The following is a 27,516-nucleotide window of genomic DNA, read 5'->3' as shown; positions in this document are numbered from 1 at the left end:
ACAAAAGACTGTGTAGGAATGACTGATTCATAATAACAAATAGTTTTATTTATGACTGCATCTTACATTCAAGCATTTGAATGCCCAATTTCACAGCAACGTTCCCGGAGAGATTTTTAGCTCTTGTGTAGACCTTTTCATAATGTTTATAAAAAATAGGTAAACAAAAACGAGGGCGTTGCCGTTGATTCGAAGCGGAGTAATGACAAAAATGGGTCACAAATGGTTGTGTAATCGCGTGGATGTCATCAATAGTTTTACAGAAAATATTGCAAGGATTAACGATTACTAAAAAGACAAACTGTGAACCATACCTCCATATTGGAATTTAAAAAAAAAAGATTATTTTCTCACAAATACAAACAACGCGTTGTCTGAGTAACATGGCAAAACAGTGACCTGATAGTAGATGACAGTCCACCAATAATCATAATAATCATCTATTTTTTGAATCAACGTACCTGTTTAAATGCAAATTATGGACATTGTGGTGAAAAGATACGTACGCGACATTGGGATTTTCGGGAAAAGGCACTTTCAACATGTGTGGATGCTGCGCTGTGTGACATCGGAGCTCATGTAATATAAACTCGAGGCACTTTAGGTAGTCATGGCATTTCGTTAAGTTAGTAGAAATAAACAAATCTTAAAACGCATGAAAATGCGGAATCATTACATGAAGTTTACCAATGTATCCTTCAAATAGTACATTAAATAGTGCTCATAGTTAAAATAAGATTCTTACAGTGAAGAGAATAAGTATTTGAACACCCTGCTATAGTGCAAGTTCTCCCGCTTAGAAATCACGGAGGGCTCTGAAATTTACATCGTGGGTGCATCTCCACTGTGAGAGATATCACCTCGTGGGGTCTCGATGATCCTTAGAAAGGTGAGGAATCAGCCCAGGACTACACGCCAGGACTTGGTCAATGACCTGAAAAGAGCTGGGACCACCGTTTCCAAGGTAACTGTTGGTAATACACTAAGACATCATAGTTTGAAATCATGCGTGGCAGGCGAGGTTCCCCTGCTTAAACCAGGACATGTCAACGCCCGTCTTAAGTTTGCCAATGACCCATTTGGATGATACAGAGGAGTCATGGGAGAAAGTTTTGTGGTCAAATGAGACTAAAATGGAACTTTTTCATAATTCCACTCACCGTGTTTGGAGGGAGACGAATGATGAGTTCCATCCCAAGAACACCATCCCTTCTGTGAAGCATGGGGGTGGTAGCATCATGCTTTGGAGGTGTTTTTCTGCACATGGGATAGGACGACCGCGGCCATGTATTGTGAGATTTTGGGGAACAACCTCTTTCCCTCAGTCAGACCATTGAAGATGGGTCGTGGCTGGCTGGGTCTTTCAACATGACAATGACCCGAATCACACAGCCAGGAAAACCAAGGAGTGGCTCCGTAAGAAGCATATCGAGGTTCTGGCGTGGCCGAGCCAGTCTCCAGACCTAAACCCAATAGAAAATCTTTGGAGGGAACTGAAACTCCGTGTTTCTCAGCGACAGTCCAGAAACCTGTCTGATCTAGAGAAGATCTGTGTGGAGGAGTGGGCCAAAATCCCACCTGCAGTGTGTGCAAACCTGGTGAAAAACTCCAGGAAACGTTTGACCTCTGTAATTGCAAACAAAGGCTACTGTACAGAATATAAACATTGGTTTTCCATTTCAGACCCCTCCATGATTTCAAAGTGGGAGAAGTTACAATATAACAGGCTGTTCAAATACTTATTTTCTTCACTGCATGTGACCTCTGCAGTGTAAAATACACGGCGCGTTCGCATTCATGTCCACTTGCCAATTCATAGGGCAGACTGTATCATCGTCCGTTTGTACCGAACCAGTTTGAAATATTTTATCTCAGAGGAGTTGGACTCGAGCGGAATAAATTGGCAAGGGAGTCCAATTGCACAATGGATTGATCAATCAAGACGAGTTTAAAAGGAATGTCCGTCAACGACTTCAAAGTACTTTTGATTTGGTAAAAGGTTCCCCCAACACCCGCGTGAGTTAGAATGCCGCTTTGCTTATTATACTGGCCGTCAAAATTGAGCACAGCTAACTAACTGATAATAACCCTCATTGTCTTGCAGAAGTTGAGCAGCGTCGCGCTGGGGTTACTTGTCCTTTTGCAGCGAGTTGTAGTAGTCCACCAGCACCTTCCAGGCCTTGGGGGCCATGAAGCCGTCCGGCGGGTTCTCTCCGCTGCGTGCCAAATTTCTCATCTTGGTCCCGGAGATGAACTCGAAGTCGGCGTGACTAACAGGAAGAGAAATACAGAGTGGGGGGGGGCAAGGTCAGGTTATGGTGAGATTGGAAAGCAGATATTATGGTCATAAGTCGGTGGACGTATGCAAAAATAACATGTGGTACATAAACAGAGTCAATCTATACACATATCATGTGTGTCCGCTTACAGGCTAAGAAAAACAAAGACTGAATTTGAGGACGCAGGATTCGGTCCACAAAAGAAAATAAAAATACAAGCTCGAGGCAACGGCACAGGACACAAAATTTGTTAGAAGCACATGTTGGCCCCAAAAAAACACTAAAATACAAAAATGCAAAAAAAAAAACACCATGCAACTGTACATAATCTGGAGCAGTTCAGATTCAATATCCATTTGATAACGTGACAAAAACATAAAAGTACACGTCATAATCATCATAGATGCTGATTGCTAAAAATATGACATCAGTACAAAATGTGCTTTCTGAGAAGAAAATGACGGTGACCAGTTTTGTTCTGACCGACAAAAGGATGGAAAAATGCTGACATCGTAGGGAGCTACAGTAGCCGACGCTTTCGTGTGAAATTAAAATTGGACAGGTTGAAGAACTGCTTGAAAGCATTGCGAAGCACTTCTGATTCTGAAGGCCTTGGTAGTTTAGAATCAAAGCTACAGAGATCGTGCACATGACGTCACCATTTTCACGGCGCCATATTGCAGGTCAAAAAGAACTTCTCGACAGTGTGGGGGACATTGAACCGGAGCAGAATATTCAAAATGCCCGACTCTTGTTGTGCTGTTGGTTGTTACAACGAACAAGACAGATATTCAAAGAGGTCATTCTATGGAATACCAGATGAAAAGACCAGAAAACATCAATGGATTTCGGCAATTAAAGATGATGGATGGTGCCCGATCAAAATACACACACGTGTAGCGATCACTTCACTTGAGGTAGGAATTATTCTTCTCAATCTTAAATTCACGGAAGCGCGTTGTGGCCACACGTTAATCTTCGGTCAACCTATCCCTGAAAGACATTTTTTTTCAATATGCATTGTTTTCAAATGAGCCCAATGCGTATTTTAAAAAAAAATAAACCGTCGGTCACACAGAGGTTTACGTAGGTTAACGTGTGGCTGCAACACGGTTCTGTGTACGGGGGCTGAAGCCTATCCTAGCGGTTGATTTTGTTATCTTAAATACGCATTGGACTCATTTGAGAACTATCGATATTTAAAAAAAAAAAAAAGTTTGTCATGAAGAGGTTTACCGAAGTGTAATGTGTGGCCACAACACATTTCCGTGTACGGGGAACTGATTCACTATCTTTTTTGCTCAATCATAGTTAATGAATGTGAGTTTGTGTAAAACCAGGGGTCATTTATAAAAATATTGGTATTCGCATTGAAAAAATCTGAGTGGCTCCATCGCTACTTGGGATTCATTCTTGATTGAGAACAGATCCAGCAACGAAGTATTTTTATGAGTCCAGACTTTTATACGCTTTCAATCTTTTATGTGTAAATCTGGACGACTTACTCACCAGATCCGTGTGTAGATCCAGTTGTCCAAGACAAGCGCAAGCGGGTTAATAGTCTCATTTCTTATTGGCGAAAACATCAACTTCAGCATTAAATATGAGTCCTCTCATTTTTCCACGTACCTTCGTTTATTATCACCTTCTAAATGTTTAACGGTATCGGACAAAACTCTGGGCGTATTTTCGCGTCGTCTGCGGACGACTTAGCATTGAAGACTACTTTGCTCGACCCGCACTTCCAGCCAGTGACGTGATTTGATGACGTAGGTGCACGAGCGCTATACTATGTTGCTAAACTTTAGATTTACATGGCAAGACATAGAAGCTGAAATCTGATGGGACAAAAATATGTAACATCCACATGGAAGAAGGACAGCCAAGATAAATGCTAGAAATTGAAGAGGAGAGGCTATGTTACTACTTATAGTGATGCGCAAGACTTGAGCTATAATCTTACTAGTAGGTGTTGCGCGGATGAGTCAACTTGTTGACTTCACTACTCCGCAATGACGTAAAGAGCGTGACCTCAACTATCAGCTAATTACGTGTTTTTGGCGCGAGGAGTCAGTAGGCAGACCTCGAATGAAATTACCCCGTCACCTAATTGGAATGAGTACGGGTTTCCCCGTACGGCCAAGTTCTACAGAAAATACCAGGCTGTCCCAGAGGCAAACACAGGATTTTTTTTTTCCCGCCAGTCCGTTCTCCTTGTGATTTAAAGAAAGAATTATACGTTGTACGCAGAAAATATCACTGATGTCGTTGGAAACTGTTTGACTAGACTTTCCTTACATTAGTAATAAAAAATTAACAAATTCCGCCATCCAAAGTCACCAGTAGTACAAGTAGCAGACAGATAGTGCAGTTTACCTCACCAGTAATGTAATGTAGTTATCTTACTAGTATGTCAAAGTTGTCCTACTAGTGAGGACAAAGCATGTACTTGTACACGGACCAAACTGGGTCAAAAAGATATCAAATATATGCTCGAACGTGAGCTCACCGCTCTGGGTCAAAAAAGTCCATGGCCTTCTTGGACTTGTTGTAGGCAGCGACCCTGAAGGGGATGATCTCCACCGAGGTGAGGCCCGGCGCCATGGTCAGCACTTTGCCTCCGTGCGTGGGCTCGTAAAGGTCCTTCTTGGTCTGCGGGTGGGGCATGCCCGCGGGGTCCCGACCGACGATGTAGAAGTTGGCCCCTGCGATCATGCGGGCTCTGCAGTGCCACTGCACCTAATAGAGAACTTAATATTCAGTCACATCTTAGGGGAAGGCCTGGTTGGTTTGCCTTGAATAAAAAAAAATAAAAATAAAAGCTTACTTTTTTTCTCACAGAAATTATGTTTTAATTGATTTTTTCCCTATTTTCTTATGGAAAATACAAATACAAAAGTCAATATGATTCAAACATATGTTTTGCTTTTTGCTTTCTGGAATTTGCCTTATTTTCCCCTCATACCAAACTTGCTGTTTTTTTCCACCCCCCTGAGGCTTAACTTGCATCAATGTATATAGAAATGATAGAAATTTATCAGTTTCGTCATTAGATAATTACATTTTTACTTTTCTATCAATACCTACATATTATACAAGTACAGCGTGAGGGTAAAGTACCGTAATTCCCGGCCTACAGAGCGCAGCTGGTTACAAGCCTGACCGAGTACATTTGTAAAGGAAATACCATTTGGTACATAAATACGCCGCAGCTGCGTGAAAGCCGCAAGTGCCCACATTGAAACTTACATGGAAACACGAGATATTTACAAAGACAGTACACATAAAGATTTTAACTCTAACAGGGCCGGTTAAAATAAAACTTACCGGTAAATATCACTGAGACACGCCAGTAACACAGCAGCAACACGCTAGCACAGCGCTAACAGGGCTGGTAAAAGTCACTTCCTTGGCACATATATTCCACCTGTCTCACTCTTACCTTTTACGCTCGAGTGCCCCCTTGCGGCCGTTAGAAAAAATGCACAAATTAGCCGCATCACCGCATAAACCGCAGGGTTGAAAGCGTGTGAAAAAAGTTGTGCCTTGTGGGCCGGAAATTACGGTACTTTTGCGTCCTCAGTAAAGTCACACTTCCTTGCCTCTGTGGGTCCGGCGTACATCATGGGCGACGGGAAGATGGCCACAACGGTGCTGGACAGGTCCAGGATGCCCTCCTCCAAAACGGCGGCGTGCTGCTTCATGCGCCAGTCCAGGGGCACGTCATCATCTTTGGTCCAGCCGCCAAGCGGGTGCAGCAGGAGTACCGGGTTCTTGTAGCCGCGCTCCAGGAGCCGCCGCTTGGTGTCCTGCATCAGGAGGGCGTGGCCGTTGTGGACTGGGTTGCGCAGCTGAAATGCAAATACTGCATCTGAGGGAAGACAAAACCAGTCATTTGAGCATTTATTTGATATTCTTGATGTCCAAGTTCAGATCGGTACATGTACCGGTATGCTCTGTTTCCTCACAATTAAGAACTATTAAATAAAATGATGTACGGATAGAGACGGTGGCAGTGAAGAAACAACAGGAAGCAGAACTGGAGGTGGCAGAAATGAAGACTTTGAGGTTCTCGCTCGGATCGGAGTGAGCAGGTCGAATAGGATTAGAAATGAGCTCATTAGAGGGACGAGCAAAGTTGGATGTTTCGGAGACACGGTTAGAGAGAGCAGACTTCCATGGTTTGGACATGTCCAGAAGGGTGCTGAGGATAGAGCTGCCAGGCAAAAGAGCGAGATTAAGACCAAAGAAAAGGTTGATGGATGTTGCGAGGTAGGACATGAGGACTGTGGGTGTGAGAGACGAAGATGCAAAAGATATGCTTCGATGGAAAAAGGTGACACGCTGTGGCGACCCCTAACGGGACAAGCCGGAAGGAAAAGAAGAAGAAGAACAAGCGGTATGTTGTTATTTCTGACCCGCTTTCATGTCTTTGAACTTCTGCTTGAGCTCCCGCGGAGTAAAGCGATACTGGTCCAGTCCGTCGTTCCATTTGATGGGCTCGAGCAGTTCCAAGTCACCACCAACCAGCCAGTCGCCTCCTTCCATAACCATCTGCGCAGAAGTTGCATATGTCAGTTTGCTTTAACCTCTAGTTTATTACCCTTTGGACACCTTTGTAGCAAAATGCGGAATTGTGTAAAAAAAAGACAGAATTGTGTATACATATGCAAATGTACAATATCTCTTAAGAGATGACACCTTGATATAAGGATGTTGCGGACACGTTGTTCCCCACTGTCGTGCGCAGCGTTCCTCCTTGCGGTGTTCATAGAACTCCGGGTTCCGAAGAATAGCCACCCGCGACCCCCCGTACTCCAGCGCGATGGCCGCACAGCCGTCCAGCTCTTGCTTGGTCTCGGTGCTGACGGGCAGGACGATGGGGACGGACATGTTGATGGCGCCACCTGAGATGGAAGCGGATGCAGCTGAATAAATGCTCAAAGACCTTTTACATAAAGCTTTATGTTAGGCCACTAGTCCTACTCAGCACATAAGATTCTACTATTTAACATCTAGGGTGTCACTAGCAGTGCATCGATCGATTATCTGAGCTCCTCATCCTCACAACGGTTGCGCGAGTGCTGAAGCCTATCCCAGCTATCTTCGGCAGGAGGAGCCGGCCTATAAACCGTGAGTTTTTTCACACGCTTTCAACCCTGCGGTTTATGCGGTGATGTGGCTAATTTGAGCATAATTTTTTCAAAAAGGCCGCAAGGGGGCACTCGAGCGGAAAAGGTAAGAGTGAGACCGGTGGATTATATGTGCCGAGGAAGTGACTTTTACCGGTATGTTTTTTTTTTGTTTTTTTTACTGCCTCTGTTAGCGCTGCGCTAGCGTGTTGCTGCTGTGTTACTGCCGTGTCTCTGTGATTTTTACCGGTATGTTTTTTTCACCAGCCCTGTTAGCGCCGTGCTAGCGTAGGTGATGCACTAGCGTGAGCGTGTTGCTGCTGTGTTATTGCCGTGTCTCTGTGATTTTTACCAGTATGCTTTATTTTAACCGGCCCTGTTAGCGCCATGCTAGAGTTAGTATCGCACTAGCGTGAAGGTGTTGCTGCTGTATTCCTGCCGCGTCTCATTGATTTCGGTATGTTTTTTTTAACCAGCCCTGTTAGTGTTGTGCGACTGTCTTGCTACTGTTTAGCTGCCGCGGCCGTTTTTTTTTTTTTTTTAACCGGTATGTTGTTGTTGTTGTTTTTTTTTTTTTCCCAGCCCTGTTCGTGCTACTGTGTTTTTGCCATGTTAAACTAAGCTAAGGTATTAAAACTCTTGAAAACTCTTTCTGCGTACCGTGTTTCTTTGTAAATATCTCATGTTTGAATGTGGGTTTCAATGTAGGGACCTGCGGCTTTTACACAGGTGTAGCTTTTGTATGTACCAAATGGTATTTCCTTTACAAATGTACCAGGTGAGGCTTATAACCAGGTGCGCTCTGTAGGCCGGAATTTACGGTCGTAAAATGTTGTACCGGAATTCCAAAGTTGTCCTGCTTGTGTGCAGAAATCTCATACAAGAGTGGAAAAAAAAAGTTACAGGTAAGACATGTTCATTCTACGAGTTCACTGTACTGTCTACAAACAGCTTCATGGAAAGCCGTCTGACCATTTACTTAATATTCTTGATACCCAACGCAAGATCCATGTGCGACTATGCTCGTTGTCTTCACTGGTAGGACAACTTTGGCATACTAGTTCGACAACTACATTACATTATATTAGTACAGCAAAATTGTGAACAAGATGACAACTGAGTGCTACTAGTACTCCATACTGCTAATAGTTTTTATTCTACTTGTCTTGGCACTATTGAGAACAAAGAGTACTAAGCGCTTGTGCAAATTAATTGGATCGCGAGAAGAACTCAGTAAAAACTATAATTGATGGTTATAGAACAAAAGTTTGATTGATTTGACCAGCAATATGACTCATTCAGTACAAAACATTCCCACTGCGATTCTTTAGTAACAATGTCACTCATTTTGGCATAGAATTGACCAAATTTGAGCAGTTTTTGCTGATCTTGATATCCAGGGCAATAAAAAACAGCTATCTGATAATCTTTCAAAAATGTAGCCACAATTTTAGACGTGAGGCAGTGGGCGAGATCCTATCAAAATATTCCTGACCCACTCTTAATTTCTGGTTTGATTCTTTTCTCTATTTGTTCCAAAACTGCTCAGAACGCGTCATTCCTTCAACTGGATGCCGAGGACCGCCGCCATGGCAACCAGAACATCCCCAGAGCATCTTCTTTTCAGGATCCGTTACGGACTGATCAATGTGACATTCCTTTTAGGGTCTCTCCGTCTGATCTGCCAACGTGTTGACTTGCGTTGGCCTAACAAAAAAAAGTGACTTTCATCACTGAAAATCACCTTTCGCTATTTTCCAATTTTCATAAATCAGTGTCAGGCAAAGAGCAGCGAGCTGATGCAATACCAGGAGGGGATGATGTTATATCTCGTCAGTCACAAAACTATGCCGCTTTTGTAACATGTAAAGGTTTGTCTTACCATACTTGGCAAAAAAAAAAAAAAAAAAATGGCACCAGCGGCATGAATACAGATGTTAATCATCTTTGAATTGTGATATTTTCTATAATACATTGAGAGAAATATAAAAACAGAAAAACTGTCTGGTGATCCAATTAATTTGCACACGGTTGTAGCATATGGACCTTAGAATGGGATATTAAAGATGCGAATAAATGCAAATGATGGAAATGATAAATGCTCAACCCTCTTTCCACAAGTAATGTCCCAGCGGAACAAGAGTAGATAGAATATGACATATGTGGACTCTCACCATCCAAGAGGTTCCCAAAGTGCAAGACCTGGAGGAACTCTCGCTCTCTCATGAAGCCCTTCAGAGGACTGGCCCAGCCCTCGGCCAAAACCTGCACCCACTGCAAGTCCAACTGTTATCAAAGAGAGGAAAAAAAAGCAACATATAAAGATTAGATCAAGTAAATTGATTTTACTACACAATTGCCAATGCATTTGATTATTATCATTACTGCAACCACCACAGAGATAGATAATTTGCTTTGGAATTGGAAAAATACAGTAGTGTCAAACAGATACTCAAATTAACAACAATGCATTACTGTAATCCCTCGTTTTTCGCGGTTAATTGGTACTAGACCCACCCGCGATAAGTAAAAAATAGCGAAGTAGGGGTAAATAGCTTTTTTTTTTTTCTTTCTTCATAGGTCTTTGTCGTCTTGCTGGGGATGCCGCATTATACCTTATCAATGCGGCTTCCCACTACAGTACCGTACTAATGGATGCCAGCGTTTTTAAAAAATATATATTATTATTATCATTATTTTTATTATTTTGCTTCATTAGTCCATGTTATCGCGCCACAGATGGTGCATTAGTAGCAGTGAGACGGCTTTTTTTTGGGGGGCGGGGGACTTCTGGACATCCGCGATCACTGAATCAGCGGTAGGTGATCCGCGAAGTAGAGAGGGGTTACTGTAAGTACTATTTGGTGAAAAGCAAAGACAATTTGCTATATCAGTACAATTATTCTGTCAAAATTAATTAAAAAATAGCTTAGACAAACAGTAAAGTAAGAAAATGTATGTTAGGCTATTTTTACACAATGTTAAAATATAGAACTTTGTTTCAGGCCACCGTTGACAAACGGAGAGTCGTGAGAAAAATGCAGTAAAAAATAAAATAATTAGACATCTATTGAGTAGAGCGGCACGGTGGTGCAGCTGGTAAAGGGTTGGCCTCACAATTCTGAGGTCCGGGTTCAATCCCAGACGCGCCTGTGTGGAGTTCTCATGTTCTCCCCGTGCCTGCGTGGGTTTTCTCCGGGCACTCTGGTTTCCTCCCACATCCTTTAAACATCCGACATTATTTGGACACTTTAAATTACCCGTAGGTGTGATTGTGAGTGCGGCTGTTTGTCTCGATGTGTCCTGCGATTGGCTGGCAAACATTTCAGGGTGTACCCCGCCTCCTGCCCGCTGACAGCTGGAATGGGCTCCAGCACTCTCCGTGACCCTCGTGAGGATAAGCGGCTAAGAAAATGAATGGATGGATTTATTGAGCAGCAGGATATGCCTGGCACCCCCATCTTGACGCCGACTCTGGTACCGTCGGGGGAACTTCATTCAAGTCTCCCGTGGGCACAAGCGTGTTCCAAAACTCCCTGGTATTCACGTTTCATCCCTCAAAAGGCTTCACAGCGTGGGAAACGTGACAGATCCCGTCAGAACGTGGTGTTCCGGAAGGGAAAGTACTGGTGTCAGAACCTTACGTAAACGTAGCCTTAGTTTGAATGTTATCGACACAAATAGCGGTGAATGCTTCAGGGGCCCTCAAAACATCACCCCGTATCATAACCCCGTGTCCACCTGCTGTGCAGCATGATGAATAAGGACAAGATAGACACTGGAGAGACGGGTTACCTTGGTGATGCCGACGGTAGGCAGCGTGCTCGCGTCGGCCACGGCGAGATTCACCCTATTCTCTGGAACAAATAGTTCATTCACCTCCTCCATGATCTCACCCGGCACGATGTTCTGGATGCAAGGACAGGAATAAAAGTTACAACACGTTGTGAGATATGAGTTTGATCACATTTCCTTTTCAAAATACAAAACAGGAAAAAAAAAAAACAACAACGAATTTTTATCAACTAAAAAGAGTCCATTCAGATAGCTCTCTTTTAGAGCACAGTTTGTCACCATGGATACTTGCGCTGCCGATCGAAGCAGGCTCCTGCCTGGTCTAAGTTTTATTAAGTCCGACAGACACTTGTGTATGCACCTAAAACGGACTATAACACTTATAGGTGAACTTAATTTTAAAACACGGTAGATCAGCTGGAAAAGCGTTGGCCTCACAGTTCTGCCTGTATGAAGTTTGCATGTTCTCCCCATGTTTTTCTCCGTGCACTCCGGTTTCCTACCACATCCCAAAAACATGCAACATTAATTGGACACTTTAAATTGCCCTTAGGTGTGATTGTGAATGTGGCCCTGTGATTGGCTGGCAACCAGTTCGGAGTGTAACCCAACCCCTGCCCTTTGGCAGGTGGGATAGGCTCCGGCACTCTCCGCGACCCTCGTGAGGATAAGCGGCAAAGAAAATGGATGAATTGATGGAGTGCAACATGATTTGTGAACACCATTCAAAAAGATCACGTCAAAACCTGATTCTACAATTGACCACCAGGTGTCTCTGTAAGTGAAGAGGTTTTTTTCAGAATCCATTTTTTTCCCCCACCCTGAGACAAGTCAACCACCTTACACACACACACACACAAAAAAAAAATAGGGTTCTTCATATTTATAAGGAATTTTGAAGAAATGAAATCATGTGACACACATGACAAATCACTTATGAAGACACTTGGAAGCTGTTTTAAACAATTAAAAAAATGCACAGTACGTATGAAGCTACCAATCAATTACTTATAATTCAGATACCCCACTGATCACCAGAAAAATCAGCTGAAACATAATTTTTCACAGGAACACATTGATACATTGACATGTATTCCTATGATTTCCAGTTATGAAGTATAATGTCACAGTTGGCCACAAAACCACAGCCGATATGTGGCAACAACCTCTTGGAACGTATCCGCTGACACACACCGGCTGACGTAGAGGTTTATTAAGCAATGCACATACAATATTTGTAAGTTGCTTAGTCTTTATCGCTCTGTGAATGTATCAGGGTATTTGCTCACACAGTTTTACGTGACACAAATTCAACCTAAAAGGTCAAGTGTCATCCCTATAAACATTCCAAAATAGATATTGTAATGAAAAATACATATAACATAATACACAAATAAATATTAGCGGAGAGCGCATCATCCATGAGTTGCGGAAGTCTCATTCGACATCCAAGTGGTCGCCATATTGGTTGCATCTTCTGTCCGTGACGTCACACTGGGACATTCGCCATTGAAAACACGCAGTGCCACCTGCTATGGGAGACGAACACGCCCCTTCTGACACGGAAGCTCTTTTCAAAGAGGAGAACATCTCACTACCGAGTGAAGTGACCGGGGCAATATTTAGATGGCATGCGGATCAAGGCCAAACCGCGTGCGGCCAAACCGCCTCCCCGTTCCATCCACCTACGCGCGGCGGTGATAAAAACAACGCTGGCGCCGCGTCCACCGATCATCGCTTCAGTTGGGGTGGCACATCGACACATTTAGCACCCCAGATTTACAGATTACGCCCCCCCTCCCAAACTATTACTTTTTTAGTAGCTGTATACACACCTACCTGTCATTTGGAGCCCATGAAGCTCTTGTCCTTTGCACCCGTGCAATCCATTTTTCACAATGAACCGGGTCTTTTGGAAAAGTGTGAAGAGCGAATCCATCCTCCCGAGTGTTCGAGCAATATCCAGCAATACAACGAGCCGGCATTTTGACTAACACGAGGGAACCTTCCAGCAGGTATAACTAGTATAAAGAGATGAGACCACTTGAGTGCGAACTGTACGTCACTTCCTGCTTCTTCTCGAAAACAAATCCCTCCAGAGGATTTTCGTGGCGGGAGTTACAAAAAGCCATACACGTTAAAATCATGTGTTTTGGTGAAAAATAAGCATGGGTCCATACCGACTGCAGTTTTTTTCATTAATAACATATTAAAAATCATGCATTTCATGACAGTGTTACCTTTAAGCATATTTGTCAGACTATTATGCGACGGCTGTTCTATTGACATTCAAACACGCTAAAAGAGATGAAGCCGTGTCATCTGTGACAATGCTGCTGCACGAATACATGTCACACCCACCTGCTCGCGGAGCATCTCCAGCACTTGTTGGAGGCACTCATTCACAGAGAGCTCTCCGGTTTTCAGCACCAGCTCGGATGCCTCCGGGCGCTCATATTCAGAATCGATTCCTGTGAAACCTGCCAATAAAACGGTGGAAAAAGCAAATGCTGTCACAATACCGGAGGCACTCCATTATTTGTCTTGAATGAGGATTGAGAACAGGGTGGGGACATGTAAACCGCAAGAAGTTAAACACCGTCGAACAGAACCTTTAATCTCGCCAGCTCGAGCCTTCTTGTAGAGTCCTTTTACGTCTCTGCTTTCACACACCTCCAAGGGAGCGTGGATAAACACCTCGAAAAACGGTAGTCCCGCACTTGCGTGGATTTTCCTGGCCTCGTTTCGATCCTGTGGAGAAAAATTACGACGCATATGCTAAAGCAAATGCTGCTAACGTTCCATCGAAAACTTCACGTGTGTCTATACTATACCGGATTGGCTCATTTACTGGCACCTCCTTGCCACTAATTGAGCCGGTCCAATTACAGTAATTTCCGGCCTACAAAGCGCACCTGATTATAAGTCTCACCCACCACATTTGTAAAGGAAATACCATTTGGTACATAGATAAGCCGCACCTGTGTAAAAGCCGCAAGTGCCCACATTGAAACACAAGATATATACAAAGAAAGATGGTACACAGAAAGAGTTTTCAGTTTTAATACCTTGGCTTAGGTTAACATAGCAACAACACGGTAGCAAGAACAGGGCTGGTAAAACATAAACAAAAACATACCGGTAAAAAACAAAACAAAAAAATACAGCCGCGGCAGCTATAGAGTAGCAACACGGTAGCACAGCACTAAAAAAGCTGGTTAAACAAAAACAAAACAACTAAATCGCTGAGACGCGACAGTAACACAGCAGAAACACGCTCGCAGGGCGCGGTGCCGAAGAAGTGACTTTTACCGGTATGTTTTTTTTCTAACCGGCCCTGTTGGAGCTGCCCTCGCGTTAGCTTGTGGACTAGAAAGTGTCAGGTTCAAGGATTGGAAAAAAAATCAACAAATTAATGCACTGAGACACAGCAGTAACACAGCAGCAACACGGTAGCACAGCGCTAACTCTAGCGTAGCGCTAACAGGGCCGGTTAAAAAAAAAAAAAACATACCGGTAAAAGTCACTTCCTCGGCCAATATATTCCACCGGTCTCACTCTTACCTTTTCTGCTCAAGTGCCCCCTTGCGGCCGTTTGAGAAAAATGCACAAATTAGTAGCATCACCACATAAGCCGCAGGGTTGAAAGTGTGTGAAAAAAGTCGTGACTTATAGGCCGGAAATTACAGTATCTACTCGGCTGCAGAGAGTCCAAAAGTCTGTATGATGGCCTTTATGTAGCTCAATGAAATTTTTAAATATTAAATAGAAAATAGATGACATAAAATATATAATACACAAGCTACAGTATCTAAAATTGCTTGATAGCCTGGTTAACTCTCTAAAGGGTAGAGTTCTTTCTTCCATTGTGAAAATCGGCTTTACAGATGTCATGTTTGTTCGGCAGGCAGCGTGCATTGCGGTCCTGATGTCTCCAGCAACATTAGTGGGACTGACTGACATAGTTAAGGTAAGTAATTAAAGCCTGCAGTGAAAAAAGATTGCATTTGCTTCTGGGTGTGGTGTTTGTCTATTCAAGTGGACCACAATTTAACATACGAAGTAAATATTTGAGGAAATGTTACGTGATGCCACATATACGGTAGTTGTTAGAAGTATTTATCTACTAAACCATGTAGTGACTGTAAGAACCATTAAATGGTCTTCCACGAGATAGTAGATGGCACATAATCAACCTGTGTATTATATCTTTGGGACATTTTAGTTTTGTGGTATTCAGAGAGGTTTTTCTCAAGCCTGTGTGGGAAAATACTCGTTTAGAGCCAGGAAGGTCCCTATTTGAGGTGAGAGATTTATTTATTCACTTTGACGAAGATTAGTTGCTAATGGATTGAATTAGAGCGGAATCAGATATTGGAGGAAATGGTAATCCAGTCACTCAAATTTGAAAAATGTACAGGTGTCAATTATGCCCGCAGATATAAAGTTGCGGGTGTGTGTTCTGTTTGTAATTATGAGTGTACCCCTTGAAGAGCAGAGGGGGGTGGTGTCAGGTAAACTAGGAAGTAGAAGCAGGCTGACCAGCAGCTTGTTAGAGAAAAAAAGACGTTAGGCTGTGGTTCACAGTGCTGGATCGGTTTTCGTGTGCGCTGAGAGTGTGCGACAAGTGGACGTTTGCGCAGTGGCGCAGCTGAGAGGGAACATTGGTCAAGACTAGGCAAAATAAGCGACGTCTTTCAATATCTATGTATTTCTACTCGTAACAAAATTTTGCTACGTGTGTGAATTTTCATGCTCGATTGTGCAGATTTGCGAGTGCGATGGAGCGCGGGCGCATACGCGCCCGTCAAATCACAGTGACTGGTAATCCAACATTTTCTGACCTTGGCAAAGGGGGAGATGAAACTAGTGATGCAAACGAGTCCAGCGTCCGCAAACAGTCGGGCCACCTCAGCGATGCGGCGGATGTTTTCCTCACGGTCCTCGGTGGAAAAGCCCAAATTCTTGTTCAGGCCGTGACGAATGTTGTCGCCATCCAGTGAGTAACAAGGGATGGCATGGGAGACCAAGAACTCTTCGAGGGCAAAACTGATTGTAGTTTTTCCTGCTCCGGACAAACCTGGTAGGAAGAATAAGGAATCTCAAAAAACTGTTCCTCAATCATGGCAGTTCCTTGGAGCTTAAATATTATGTTTTCCTATCAAACTTTTCATCAAGACGTGACACGTTAGTGCTGGTCTCTTGGTGACTCCAAGAGCTAAAAAGAAATCACCAGTTTTTAGACCATTTTCTATCTGGGACCCAGTACTCTGGAATCCCTCACATGTGAAAATTGCAGAGCCGCTACCTCTATAGAAATATTTACATCTCATTTTAATACTTATTTTTACGGATTCACATTTTGGCCTGTTTTACTGCCACTTCCCTGTTCCCTACCCACCTCCTCTCATGCTGCAACGAGGGAAAGACCATGCCACCCGCTTGGAACGCCTGCTATAATTTGTCAACTGGTAAGTTGATTCAGAAATATAAATGGTGGAAACTTGGGCATGCAGTAGTTAACATGAGGGAATGGCGAGCTAATTGACTGGATTAATGGTACAGGCGTGTTCTCTAAATCGTAAAATTTATTGTGTGCTAGCTGACGAGCTTTTATCTTATCCTAAATTACTCAAAGACAATGCGATCAAACATCTAGTTACGTTTAGTTTAACATAGTCTTACTGTACAATTATTTACAAGAACAACAAGTTTGTTTCGGCTTGTCCCATTAGGGGTCGCCGCTACGTGACATCTCAAATGAACGCTCATATTTCTTTGGCATAATTTCTATCCCGGATGTCCTACCTGACGCAACCCTTCTCGGGGAGTGGAGGCCCGAGTGGAATACGAACTCACGACCCCTGGTTTACCAAACCTAACCACTGAGATGTGGGGCCTCCGTACAACTATTTAATTTATTTAATGCACTCAATTTTTACTCCCCCTACCTCACATTTTGTGAGGGATTATTAAACATTTTTAGTAACAAAAAACAAACAAAAAAAAAACCCCTAACCTCTTTGCGAAGGACCTGGGTGCCCGACCGCAAACACATTATCATCATTTTACTCAATTAATCAATTGGCGCTCAATTACTTTCTGCCACCCAGAAGTATTGTTGCCTTTTGTTCATTGTAACAAATCAAAACAAAACAAAACAAACGGTATATACTGTAGAGCTTATGCTGTGCTTTACCTGTAAGCCAGATAGTGCAGCCTCTGAACCCCCCCCTGGTGCCCACAACCTGGCCCCTCTTGCTCCGGCTAACATGGTGGGCCTGGTAGACCACATTGGTAGACCTGCTGAGGTTCTGCAACAGAAGACAACCGACGACATAGAAGAGTCAGCTCAAGTCGTTTTTAAAGATAGAACTGCGCGATATGACCGAGGCACCTCACGTCTTCTGATACTTTGCTAGCATCCAAACCTTCAGGCTAAAAAAACGGAACTATTCAGTGCAATGACATTGACAGACAGGCATGACAACATTGACGCCTGCGAACGACACTGCAAACTATCGTGTCCTGCTGCACCCTCTTTCCATTGTCAGTATTCCGTTTACCAAGTGGTTTTACATTGGTTGATGGCCGTCATTGTCCTTTTATGGATCTTTGGTTTCTCCAGTTTACAGAGTAGCGTAGTACACAAACATTACAGAAATAAGTGGTTAAAATAGAGTACAGCAGTAGATAAAATCCCCCAAAATGAAACATCATTTCTTCATAGCTTGAATTTGTAAACCGGGTGGGGAAATTTTTTTATTCTTTAAGCCCCTCCGATGGCTATTTAAGTTCATGTAATAAAAATGATGCAATAAATGAAAAAAAAAAAGCCACACAATTGTTGGTTAGATGTTTGGGGCCGTTTTTGGGAAGTTCCTTTGAGGTTTTTTTTTTTCAATTAATTTCATCTTTTCATTTATCTACAATCACTCAATGTTTAGCTCCAAAGTATCTGCTCTTGCCTGTTGAATAATTTATCTTTAAAAGAGAAGGGATTTGACTCAAACATGACATTCCTGAGACGTTAGGCAAAGGATTTTCTTCCCTCCCCAATACTTACGGAAAACAACTCATCAAAGTCTTCAACAGAAGCTAAAGCGGACTGATTCACTCTGACTTATGTCAGATCTTCCCCTCTCGCAGATCCAGTCAGAAATACATCACGGTCAAATTGATACTTTGCGTGTTGTCTTCTTTTGTCTTCCACACGTGTGGAATGGGCCCATCCCAAAGTTGCCTCGCAAATGTTTGTACAACATTGCATGAAGAGTCTAACCCTTTTTCGACTTTCTAGCAGCTTCGAAAACGTGACACTATTTTTCTTTTTGAATCCCCAGTTGAGACGACAGTGTGTCAAAGTAGTGTGCTCGGGTACCGAGTGACTCCACGGACCGGGAAGCTTTATGAAAGGAGCTGTATTGACGTGCAGAGGGGAGGTGTTGAGGGTGAGAGGCATGGAAGGAATGGCGGTGGCTGCGGAGGTGGGTACCCGGACTGTACAATGTGCCCAGTGTGCTGCCTGCGAAGCCAGCAACGATGTGGCAGTAATCGGGTCCAGAAGGTGCCTTCTTGAATCCGCTCTTTACTACTCTTACCGTCACCTCCCTAAATCCTGCACTGTACTACGACACCGAACCCTCGGCTGTGGTGCTCTGTGTCACGTCTGAAGGTGCGCCATTGTTCCGTCGCCTGAGGAGACTGACGGCGTTATTGTGCGCTCCACCGGATCCCAGAAAAGCATAATTATATCTTCCCGTCGGGTCACGAGAGTAATAAGAGGGGAATCATGAGAAATCATTAAATCATGCCTGTTATCCCTGTCTACTTTTGTTCCTCTTACTGTGTGGTGTTCTCAGTTTACGATGGCCCCGAAATACGATGTTTCAGAACGAATTTAAGAATTTGTTATGTGATACAACTATACGTGTTACCGGCAGTTGATATGAATACCGTGTTCATGACTTTTTAGTATGTTACCATAGATCAGTGATAGTCTATGAGAGGGGTGTCAAACTCAAATTCACAGTGGGACAAAATTTTAAATTGAACAAAGCCGCAGGCCAAGGTTGAACAAATGAACCTTTTAATATGGAACCAAACAAGTGTGTAATACTTGTAATACCGGCGGGCCATCTCTAATATGACTTTGAAATTGCCTCGCGGGCCAAATATAACTACACCATGGGCCAGATTTGGCCCGCGGGCCAGAGTCTGACACCTATGGTCCATGACGTATTCCAATTTACGTACAAATCTGTCGCCACCAACTCGTCAACCGCGAACGTCTGTACACACTAGCTTACGTTAATTTTTTTGTATCAGAATGCATAATGCTGCATGCACAGAATTTTCTGGAGTATTTGTTTTTTTTTCCCGAAATTCAAATAAGACTGCATTTTGTTGACCTCTGAAGTTGAATTTTTTTAAAATTTATTTATCCCTCCATCCATTAATTTTCTTTGCCGCTTATCCTCACAAGGTTCGCAGGGAGTGCTGGAGCCCACCACAGCTGCCAACGGGCAGGAGGCGGGGTACACCCTGAACTGGTCGCCAGCCAGTCGCAAGTACCCGGAGAAAACCCACGTAAGCATGGGGAGAACATAGGAACTCCACGCAGGCGGGTCAGGGATTGAACCCGGGACCTCAGAACTGTGAGGCCAACTCTTTCCAGCTGCCCCACCATATCTATCTATCTATCTATCTATCTATCTATCTATCTATCTATCTATCTATCTATCTATCTATCTATCTATCTATCTATCTATCTATCTATCTATCTATCTATGTTCAAGAGTTTTTATAGCTTCAAGAGCTTTAGATGCTGCGTATTTTCATACAGTATTTTTAATATGATTAATTCAACATGCCTCCTTTGGCTTGCGTTCCGTTGTTTTCATTGGGAATAAAGCCTGTCTGTATGTGAATTACAGATTCATTGAGCCTTGATAAAAGTATTCAAAATGAATTCAAATCACTGAAGGCGATAACTTTTTTTGGCACGTTCGTTGAGATGAGTGCAACTGCATAATTACAGTCAATGTTTGTAGGAGAAACACTTCCAGGCAATAAATATAAAAAAACAAAAATCTCATGAAAAAACTTGCTTTTTTTCTGTAAAATGGTTAGAGGGGATACATTTTCTTTACTCTTATTGAAATATGAAATACTGCTACAGATACACAAAATGCTAACGTCCCAATATAAAAATTTGCAATGTGGTCATCGGCGGCCGTAAACGTCCACTGAATTCAGAATAACATTTTATGTGTCATCAAGCGAGTGAGTGATTGGTGAATGTTTCTCCATGTGATTGACCACATCACAAAAATGATTCATATTTCGCTACTCGTCTTCAGCGAGATCTCCGGATCCGTCCTGAGCAGCATCTGATACTTGGGCGCGTTCAACAGTGGCCTCTTTCTCATCCCACCTTATGAATAGGGCATATTGACAAGAATTCACGGCTCCAACAACAAGCCTATTCAAAGTCGACACGGGGTCTCGACATCACACCTGGTTGTACAGTAGCACAGAGGATGTCGGTGTTCAACAAAATATGAATTATTGCACTTTCCAGAAAGAAAATAAAGGCATTTTTGGAGATGTCCTTAGTTACACTGATATTGCCCACATTTGGGCAAAGTCATGACAGCCGAATGCAAGCACTGTATATTCATACACTCTATTTACAGTTAATGGGTTCATTGTTATTGGGTGTCTTGAGTGATGTATGAAGCTGCATTAAACTTATGTAGGGTTCTAATCGCCCGCTACAACCACAATAAGGTGTTAGTAGGTAGGATTAATTTGACAGTACATCTCTGAATAGTCATCAGCATCAATGGCATAAATGGCTCTTGCGCCGGATCTCGTTCGGTTCTGCAGGTGTACTTAATGAAGTTTACATTGGGTACATATAAAGGCTGAAGTTGTACGCCTTTAAAATCACGTCGACTTACGGCGAATTGGATGACAATTTACGGGCCACTCGGCTCTCTTTCTTACCGTACGAGGCTTCTTCACTCCGGACATTTCCAGACGAGGGTGACACCACCGACGGGGCTGCTGGACACGGCGCTCGCTGCGATTCGCACACGGGGCCTGGGGATAGCGCTGGACTCGGTCGTCGTTCGTTCACTTTTTTTTTTTCCTCCTTTTTTTCATCCGAAAAACGAAGGCGACGAGGGGGGCTTTAAAAAGGGCCTCCGAGACACGTAGCATTCCGCTGGCTGGCCCAGCCTCCCTTTTTTTTTCTCCTCCCCTCCTCCGCCCCGCATCCGCACGCAGTCCGAGTTAAAAGTTGGCCAATGCCGGAAAGTAACGACACGACTGGGCTGGTGGAGCCCCCACTCCGAACCACCGCAGTAAGCCGGGCACGACGTCCACAAAGTGGGTCTACGGAATGTTTCTTTTTTCTTTTATTTTTTTAACTTCTCTTTCGTCGCCCAAGATGGTACAACTCCCAAACTCGCTACCGAGAGATTACTATTATTATTATTTTTGTCTCCCCCCCCCCATTTTTATCATTTACCTCCATGCTAGCTCGGCTAGCTTGACCCTTAGCATTCACGCTTAGCCATCTTTGGACTCTCGCTCCCGCGTGAAAATATGTCAATTTTTTTGCGGTAATGCGACATTTAAGTCACGTCGTTCAAGTAGGCGTATACCGACGGTTGACGTGGATTTGTGTCACGAGCAGACGCGAAAACTGTACCCCAATATAATGCAATCATAATACGGTTAGCCCAATGCTCAGCGGTTACTGACACTGTTAAATGTCCGATATTAATTTTCTACGCATACATTTGCAGTCATATTCCCATCAGTTAAAACCACACGACGCTTATGTATTTATACTGTAAATGGCTAAATTACAGTCCAGTGGTTCTCAACTGTTAACACCTCCCAAATTACTAGTACACAAATAAGGCCGATTTTATTCCCAAAATATATATATTTAATCGTATTGTAGGCGGAATGATGAGCAAGTGGTTAGGGCGTCTGCTTCACAGTTCTGAGAACTGAAGGAACAAATCCCAGCCCCGCCTTCGTCTGTGTAGTTTGCACGTTCTCCTTGTGCCTGCGTAGGTTTTCTCCGGGTACTCGGTTTCCTCCCACACCCCAAAAAAAACATGCATTAATAAATTGCCAAGTTCAGGGTGTACCCTGCCTCCTGCCTGCAGATAGCCGGGATAGGCTCCAGCACGCCTGCAATCCTTTTTAGGATAAGTGGCTCTGAAAATTGTTGCATAATATAGTACAGTCGTGCCTTGGTTCTCAAACACCATCCGTTCCAGAAGGCTGGTTGAAAACCAAAACATTTGAAAACCACGGCACATTTTCCCATGAAAATGAATGGAAAATGAAATAATGCGTTCCAATCCTAAATATTTTTAAGTGATTTTTTTTAGCTTTTCCAGATAATAAACTACATAGTAGAAATACATGTATAGTATACATACTTTATATAATTAAATCATTTAAGAAATAATTTATTTTTTGCTTAGGTTGCTGTAATTACATTCTTACTACAGCTGCAAACAACTTTTATAATAGTTTCAATTATTTTTCCCCCCTCATAGATCAATTATGGTTGTTACTTGTTCAGTCTGTAGAGTCAGAAAATAAGTGAAAATGGTGATCATTGTTTTCCCAAAGTAAAAGCAGCTGTTTGCAAATGTCGTATTTTCATTGAAGGTGATCAGAATGTTCACTGAGGTCAGAGGGTTTGGACAATTTTCAAGTGAAATAACAGCTCCAAACAATTAATCTTAATGAAATTGTTGATTTAATCCTCGGTTAGAGTTCAATTCATTATTAGTTTAAACAGCGCTTGAATAGATTTTGATCAAATTGGGTTTGAAACAAAAGCTGACTCATACTTTTTTTTTTGTATACCACAAATCAGTTAACGTCAGTTATGTTGGGAATTTTCCAATCCAATTGAAATGTACTGTCAAACTAAAATACATAATGTATTTAAAACAACCACAGCTTTGCCTTCGCCTCTGAGTTTAATGGTAGTGTAAACACAAACAGTGGAGCAACACATGTAAACAGGGAATATAACAATGACAGGCACGTATTCCTTATCCCCTACAAAAAAAACCTATTACAACATCTTATTGAATCACACAAAAGCGGCGCAACACATGTAGACAGGGAATATAATACTCGCAGCCACATGTATTCCATATCTCCTATGAAAAACAGTACTACAGCAGCTTACTGAGGCACTTAGAACTTTCTTCCTTTTACTTTCGCATAGTCCTGTTAAAAGTACTATTCTTTTTCATTCGTGATGTATGCTGATATTATTAAACTGCCCCCCTGGTGGCCAGTGCCGGCACAACAAGAGCAGCCCAGTGTATTTGATTGCAGCATTTATTCATGATGTACAAAATCTTCAATGCTTTACACTGTATTTCCCATTTTTTTATACAGTAATATATGATGGTGTGCTATTTTTCCTCTTTACAATCCACAATATGATCTGGAAAAGATGATTTGAGTTACAAGTGTTTTATCTCGTGTACCACTGTATTAGTACATGTAATAAATATTTACGCACTTGTGTTGTAAACAATGTCATTCCTATTCCCGTTTATTCTGGCTGATTTTTCTTTTATTACCCAGACAGAATTCCATCTGCAGTTTGTTTTGCCTCATGTTTCGATCCACTTTTTACATTAAAATGTTATGTTCCTTCACCTCATGTTTTATCTCCAGAGTTGTTGCTGTCTTGTGAAAGTTTTCTTCTTAAGACGTCGTAGCTTCTACAAGGCATCCTTGATTGAAAACTGGTTAGGCCTAGTAAACAGTTCACATTCTGTCTCAAAGTCACATCCGTGGATCAGCTCCTTGTAGTGTTCTTTGACGTCTCGATAGAGCGGCATAGACGACTGTTGACCTTCGGTCAAACCGGGGAAGGTCACTGGTTTCTCATTGATCAGCGGCTGCAACCTCAAGTCTCCTTCCTCGCAGTCGTACAGCGCTAGTAGCAGGTTAGCCGCGTACGGTAGCATTAAGCTGGGGCGGAAAGATCGTTGCCTTTGGGAGGCGTAGTTTGACGACGTCAGGGGTTCGTCGTCCTTGAAGAAGCCCAGTAGGGTGTAGAGCGGGAGGAGGGTCTCCCCGTGGCCTACCTGGATCGTCACTGCTTCGGTCACCTGCTGGCCGGACCTGAAATGTTTTTGAAGATCTTATTCAGAATGACGGTTTCAAAATTATGGCAGTAGCTTGACTAGCAAATTTGTTTTGGACTACTCAGTGTTTGCGGTTCAGCATTTTCCAAGTCACGAATATTTAACGCGGGGAACCTATCCTCTGTTATGTTTAAAAACTCACCAACTTTTGACCTCAGGCCAAAGGAATAACTCAGTCACTGTGATTTGAAGGGCGCGTACGCGCCCGCGCACTCGCAAATCTGCAGTCGAGCACGAAAAATCACAAGCGTAAAATTTGTTACGAGTAGAAATACATATTGAAAGATGTCACTTATTTTGTGTAGTCTTGACCAGTGGTCCCTCTAAACTGCGCCACTGCGCAATTGCGCACTTGTCGCACACTCTCAGCGCACATGAAAACCGATCCAGCGCACTGAACCACAGCCCGACATCTTTTTTTTTTTTAAAACATGGACGCACATGGTCTGTAACAATGAGCTGCTGCTCAGCTTACTTCTACTTCCTAGTTTACCTGACACCACCGCCCTCCGCTCTTAAAGGGGTACACTCATAATTACAAACAGAACACACACCCGCAATTTTATATCTGTGGGCATGACTGGTGGACCACACCCGTAACTTTATTTCTGCGGGCATGACTGACCACACCCGTACATTTAAAATGTGAGTGGTAACTGTATTGCTTTGATGATGGATGTTGGCATCTTGGTGCAAAGAAAATAATTTTAAGTGGAGCTTTATTTAGACAAAAGTAGCACTACATACATTTGAAATTCATGTCAACGTAGTTCCTTGGCACCGAGATGCTGCCAAAGCAATACTGTTATGCAACAGAGGTTTGGGCTTCCCACACCCCCAACACAAAACTAGCTGGATTTTCCAAAATAACAGAAGATAGGTTCCCCCACCCAAAATTAGTGAAAAGGTGAATTTGTGAATGCTGACTGTAAAAATGTGAAGGTTTGCTGTACGTCAATTATGGATTTTTGTTTTTTCAACTTCACTCGAGTGACAGGATATGTGAATCATCCACTCGAGACTCAAGATTTGTAAGTTGGGGAGCTTGTAAGTCAAACTATCACTGTACATAGTCACGAATATATTTATGTCAAACGATTTGAAATATATGTGTCATCTAATCACAGTGCCACAAACTAATCACGTCAAACACATTTTACTTACAGGCGCTCGCTGGCTACTTTGTCAAGACGGCTGAAGACATCATGGAAAAGAATACAGCTCGACATTCTGTTAATATCATGGCCATAGCCTCTCTTCCAGAACTGTCTCAAGTCGTTCGCATACTCCACTACCTGTCGATGCAAAAAAACATGTAAGGCAAGATGGTCTTCGTGCCAAGTCCTTGACTCGACTAAATAATGTCTCAGTCCTGATTTTGAGGTGATGTACGTTAAATAATTACTCAATGTTTAACGGTTTGCGTGCTCGGTAAGAATGCAGTGAATGAATAGTGGAGGCTAGACTCAGGACAGAAATTAAGTATCTGCAAGTAAGAGTATGGTTTCATGCCCAGAAAGAGTACTAGTACTAGAAAATAAAGAGTACCACAGATGCATTATTTGCCTTGAGGATGCTAGTGGAAAAGTATAGAGAAGGTCAGAAGGAGCTACTATGTGTCTTTGTGGATCTCGAGAAAGCATATGACGGAGTACCGAGAGGGGAAGTGTGGTACTGGATGCGTAAGCCGGGTTTGCCGGAAAAATGTTATAATTGTACAGGACATGTATGATGGCAGCAAACAGTGGTGAGGTGTGCCGTCGGTGTGACAGAAGGCTTTAAGGTGGAGGTGGGACTGCATCAGGGATCAGCTCTGAGCACCTTCCTGTTTGCTGTGGTAATGGATAGGCTGACAGATGAGGTTACACTGGAATCCCGTTGGACCGTGATGTTCGCAGATTATATCATGATATGCAGTGAAAGCAGGGAGCAGGTGGAGGAGCAATTAGAAAGATGGAGGCAAGCACTGGAAAGGAGAGGAATGAAAATTAGCTAAAGTAAAACAGAATATATGTGGCGGAGGAGGAAGAGTGAAGATGCAAGGAGAAGAGATGCCGAGGGTGGATGACTTCAAATACTTGGGGTCAACAATCCAGAGCAATGGTGAGTGCGGTAAGGAAGTAAATAAAAAGAGCCAAGCAGGTTGGAACAGCTGGCGGAAGGTGTCTGGTGTGTTATGTGACTGGTAGGATGAAGGGCAAAGTTTATAAAACAGTGGTGAGGCCGGCCATGATGTACGGATTAGAGATGGTGGCACTCAAGAAACAACAGGAAGCAGAACTGGAGGTAGCAGAAATGAAGATGTTGAGGTTCTCTCGAGGAACGAGCAGGATGGATAGGATGAGAAATGAGCTCATTAGAGGGACAGCCAAAGTTGGATGTTTTGGAGACAAAGTGAGAGAGAGCAGACCTCGATGGTTTGGTCATGTCCAGAGTCAAGAGAGTGAGCATATCGATAGAAGGATGGTAAGGATGGAGCTACCAGGGAAGAGAGCGAGAGGAAGACCAAAGAGAAGCTTGATGGATGTTGTGCGGGAAGACATGAGGGCTTTTGGGTTAGAGAGGAAGATGCAGGAGATAAGCTAAGATGGAAAAAGATGACACGCAGTGGCGACCCCTAACGGGACAAGCCGATGGGAAAAAAGACGCTTGGTAAGAATGCTAGAACCTGATGTTAGTCCCTTCAGAAAAAAAGTCTGTTCTTCCTCAGCCCTCCAAAATGGCGCAAGTGTTGTCAAAATGCTAAATTGTTGGTACATATTTGAGTTTTGGAGACCGATAGCGAGATGATAAGACACAGTGTTATGCTAGTTATGTTTGCATGGAGATTGACTGCAAACATCTTTTGCAAGGATACATTTTTTGAATTGCAGACAAGTTAAAAACTCCGATTGTGAATTACAAGACCGCCATGGAACAGCCGGGGCTCTGTACCTGCGCATCAACGTCGTCCAAGCACTCACACCAGGGAGAGTTAACGTTCCTGATGGCCAACTCGTAGGCGCAGAGGTTCATTGCGGCGTCGGCCATGTCTATGGAGATAACATTCTGTGAAATGGCTGAACTGGTTTCAAAAATTTCAGTCATTCCCTTCTGATC

General features: G+C 43.1%; 2 protein-coding genes across 4 annotated transcripts in view; both read right to left on the bottom strand.

The window, feature by feature from the left end:
• Positions 1-34: 34 nt before the first annotated feature.
• Positions 35-23,388, bottom strand: LOC133509524 (bifunctional 3'-phosphoadenosine 5'-phosphosulfate synthase 2-like). Its single transcript, XM_061836608.1, has 12 exons — positions 21,218-23,388; positions 17,406-17,520; positions 16,051-16,286; positions 13,819-13,957; positions 13,568-13,686; positions 11,207-11,320; positions 9,586-9,697; positions 6,981-7,186; positions 6,698-6,833; positions 5,882-6,150; positions 4,789-5,018; positions 35-2,270 (listed from the first exon to the last, which is right to left on the bottom strand). The coding sequence occupies exons 1-12, from the start codon at positions 21,242-21,244 to the stop codon at positions 2,129-2,131; spliced, it is 1,845 nt and encodes a 614-aa protein (XP_061692592.1). The 5' UTR covers positions 21,245-23,388; the 3' UTR covers positions 35-2,128.
• Positions 23,389-23,578: 190 nt separating this feature from the next.
• The window catches only part of LOC133509525 (multiple inositol polyphosphate phosphatase 1-like), a 9,570-nt gene continuing 5,632 nt past the window's right edge, over positions 23,579-27,516 (bottom strand). For all 3 annotated transcript variants that reach the window (XM_061836610.1, XM_061836609.1, XM_061836611.1), the window contains exons 4-6: positions 27,352-27,449; positions 25,582-25,712; positions 23,579-24,394 (exon numbers count right to left, since the gene is read on the bottom strand). In XM_061836610.1, coding sequence (XP_061692594.1) covers positions 23,989-24,394; positions 25,582-25,712; positions 27,352-27,449 — 635 coding nt within the window. In that variant the 3' untranslated portion in view covers positions 23,579-23,988. The remainder of the gene's footprint in view (positions 24,395-25,581; positions 25,713-27,351; positions 27,450-27,516) is intronic.

The sequence above is a fragment of the Syngnathoides biaculeatus genome, chromosome 12, assembly GCF_019802595.1.
Source record: "Syngnathoides biaculeatus isolate LvHL_M chromosome 12, ASM1980259v1, whole genome shotgun sequence".
Taxonomy (NCBI): Eukaryota; Metazoa; Chordata; class Actinopteri; order Syngnathiformes; family Syngnathidae; genus Syngnathoides; species Syngnathoides biaculeatus.
The sequence above is the reverse complement of the archived record's forward strand: the minus strand, read 5'-3'. Positions and strand labels throughout refer to the sequence as shown.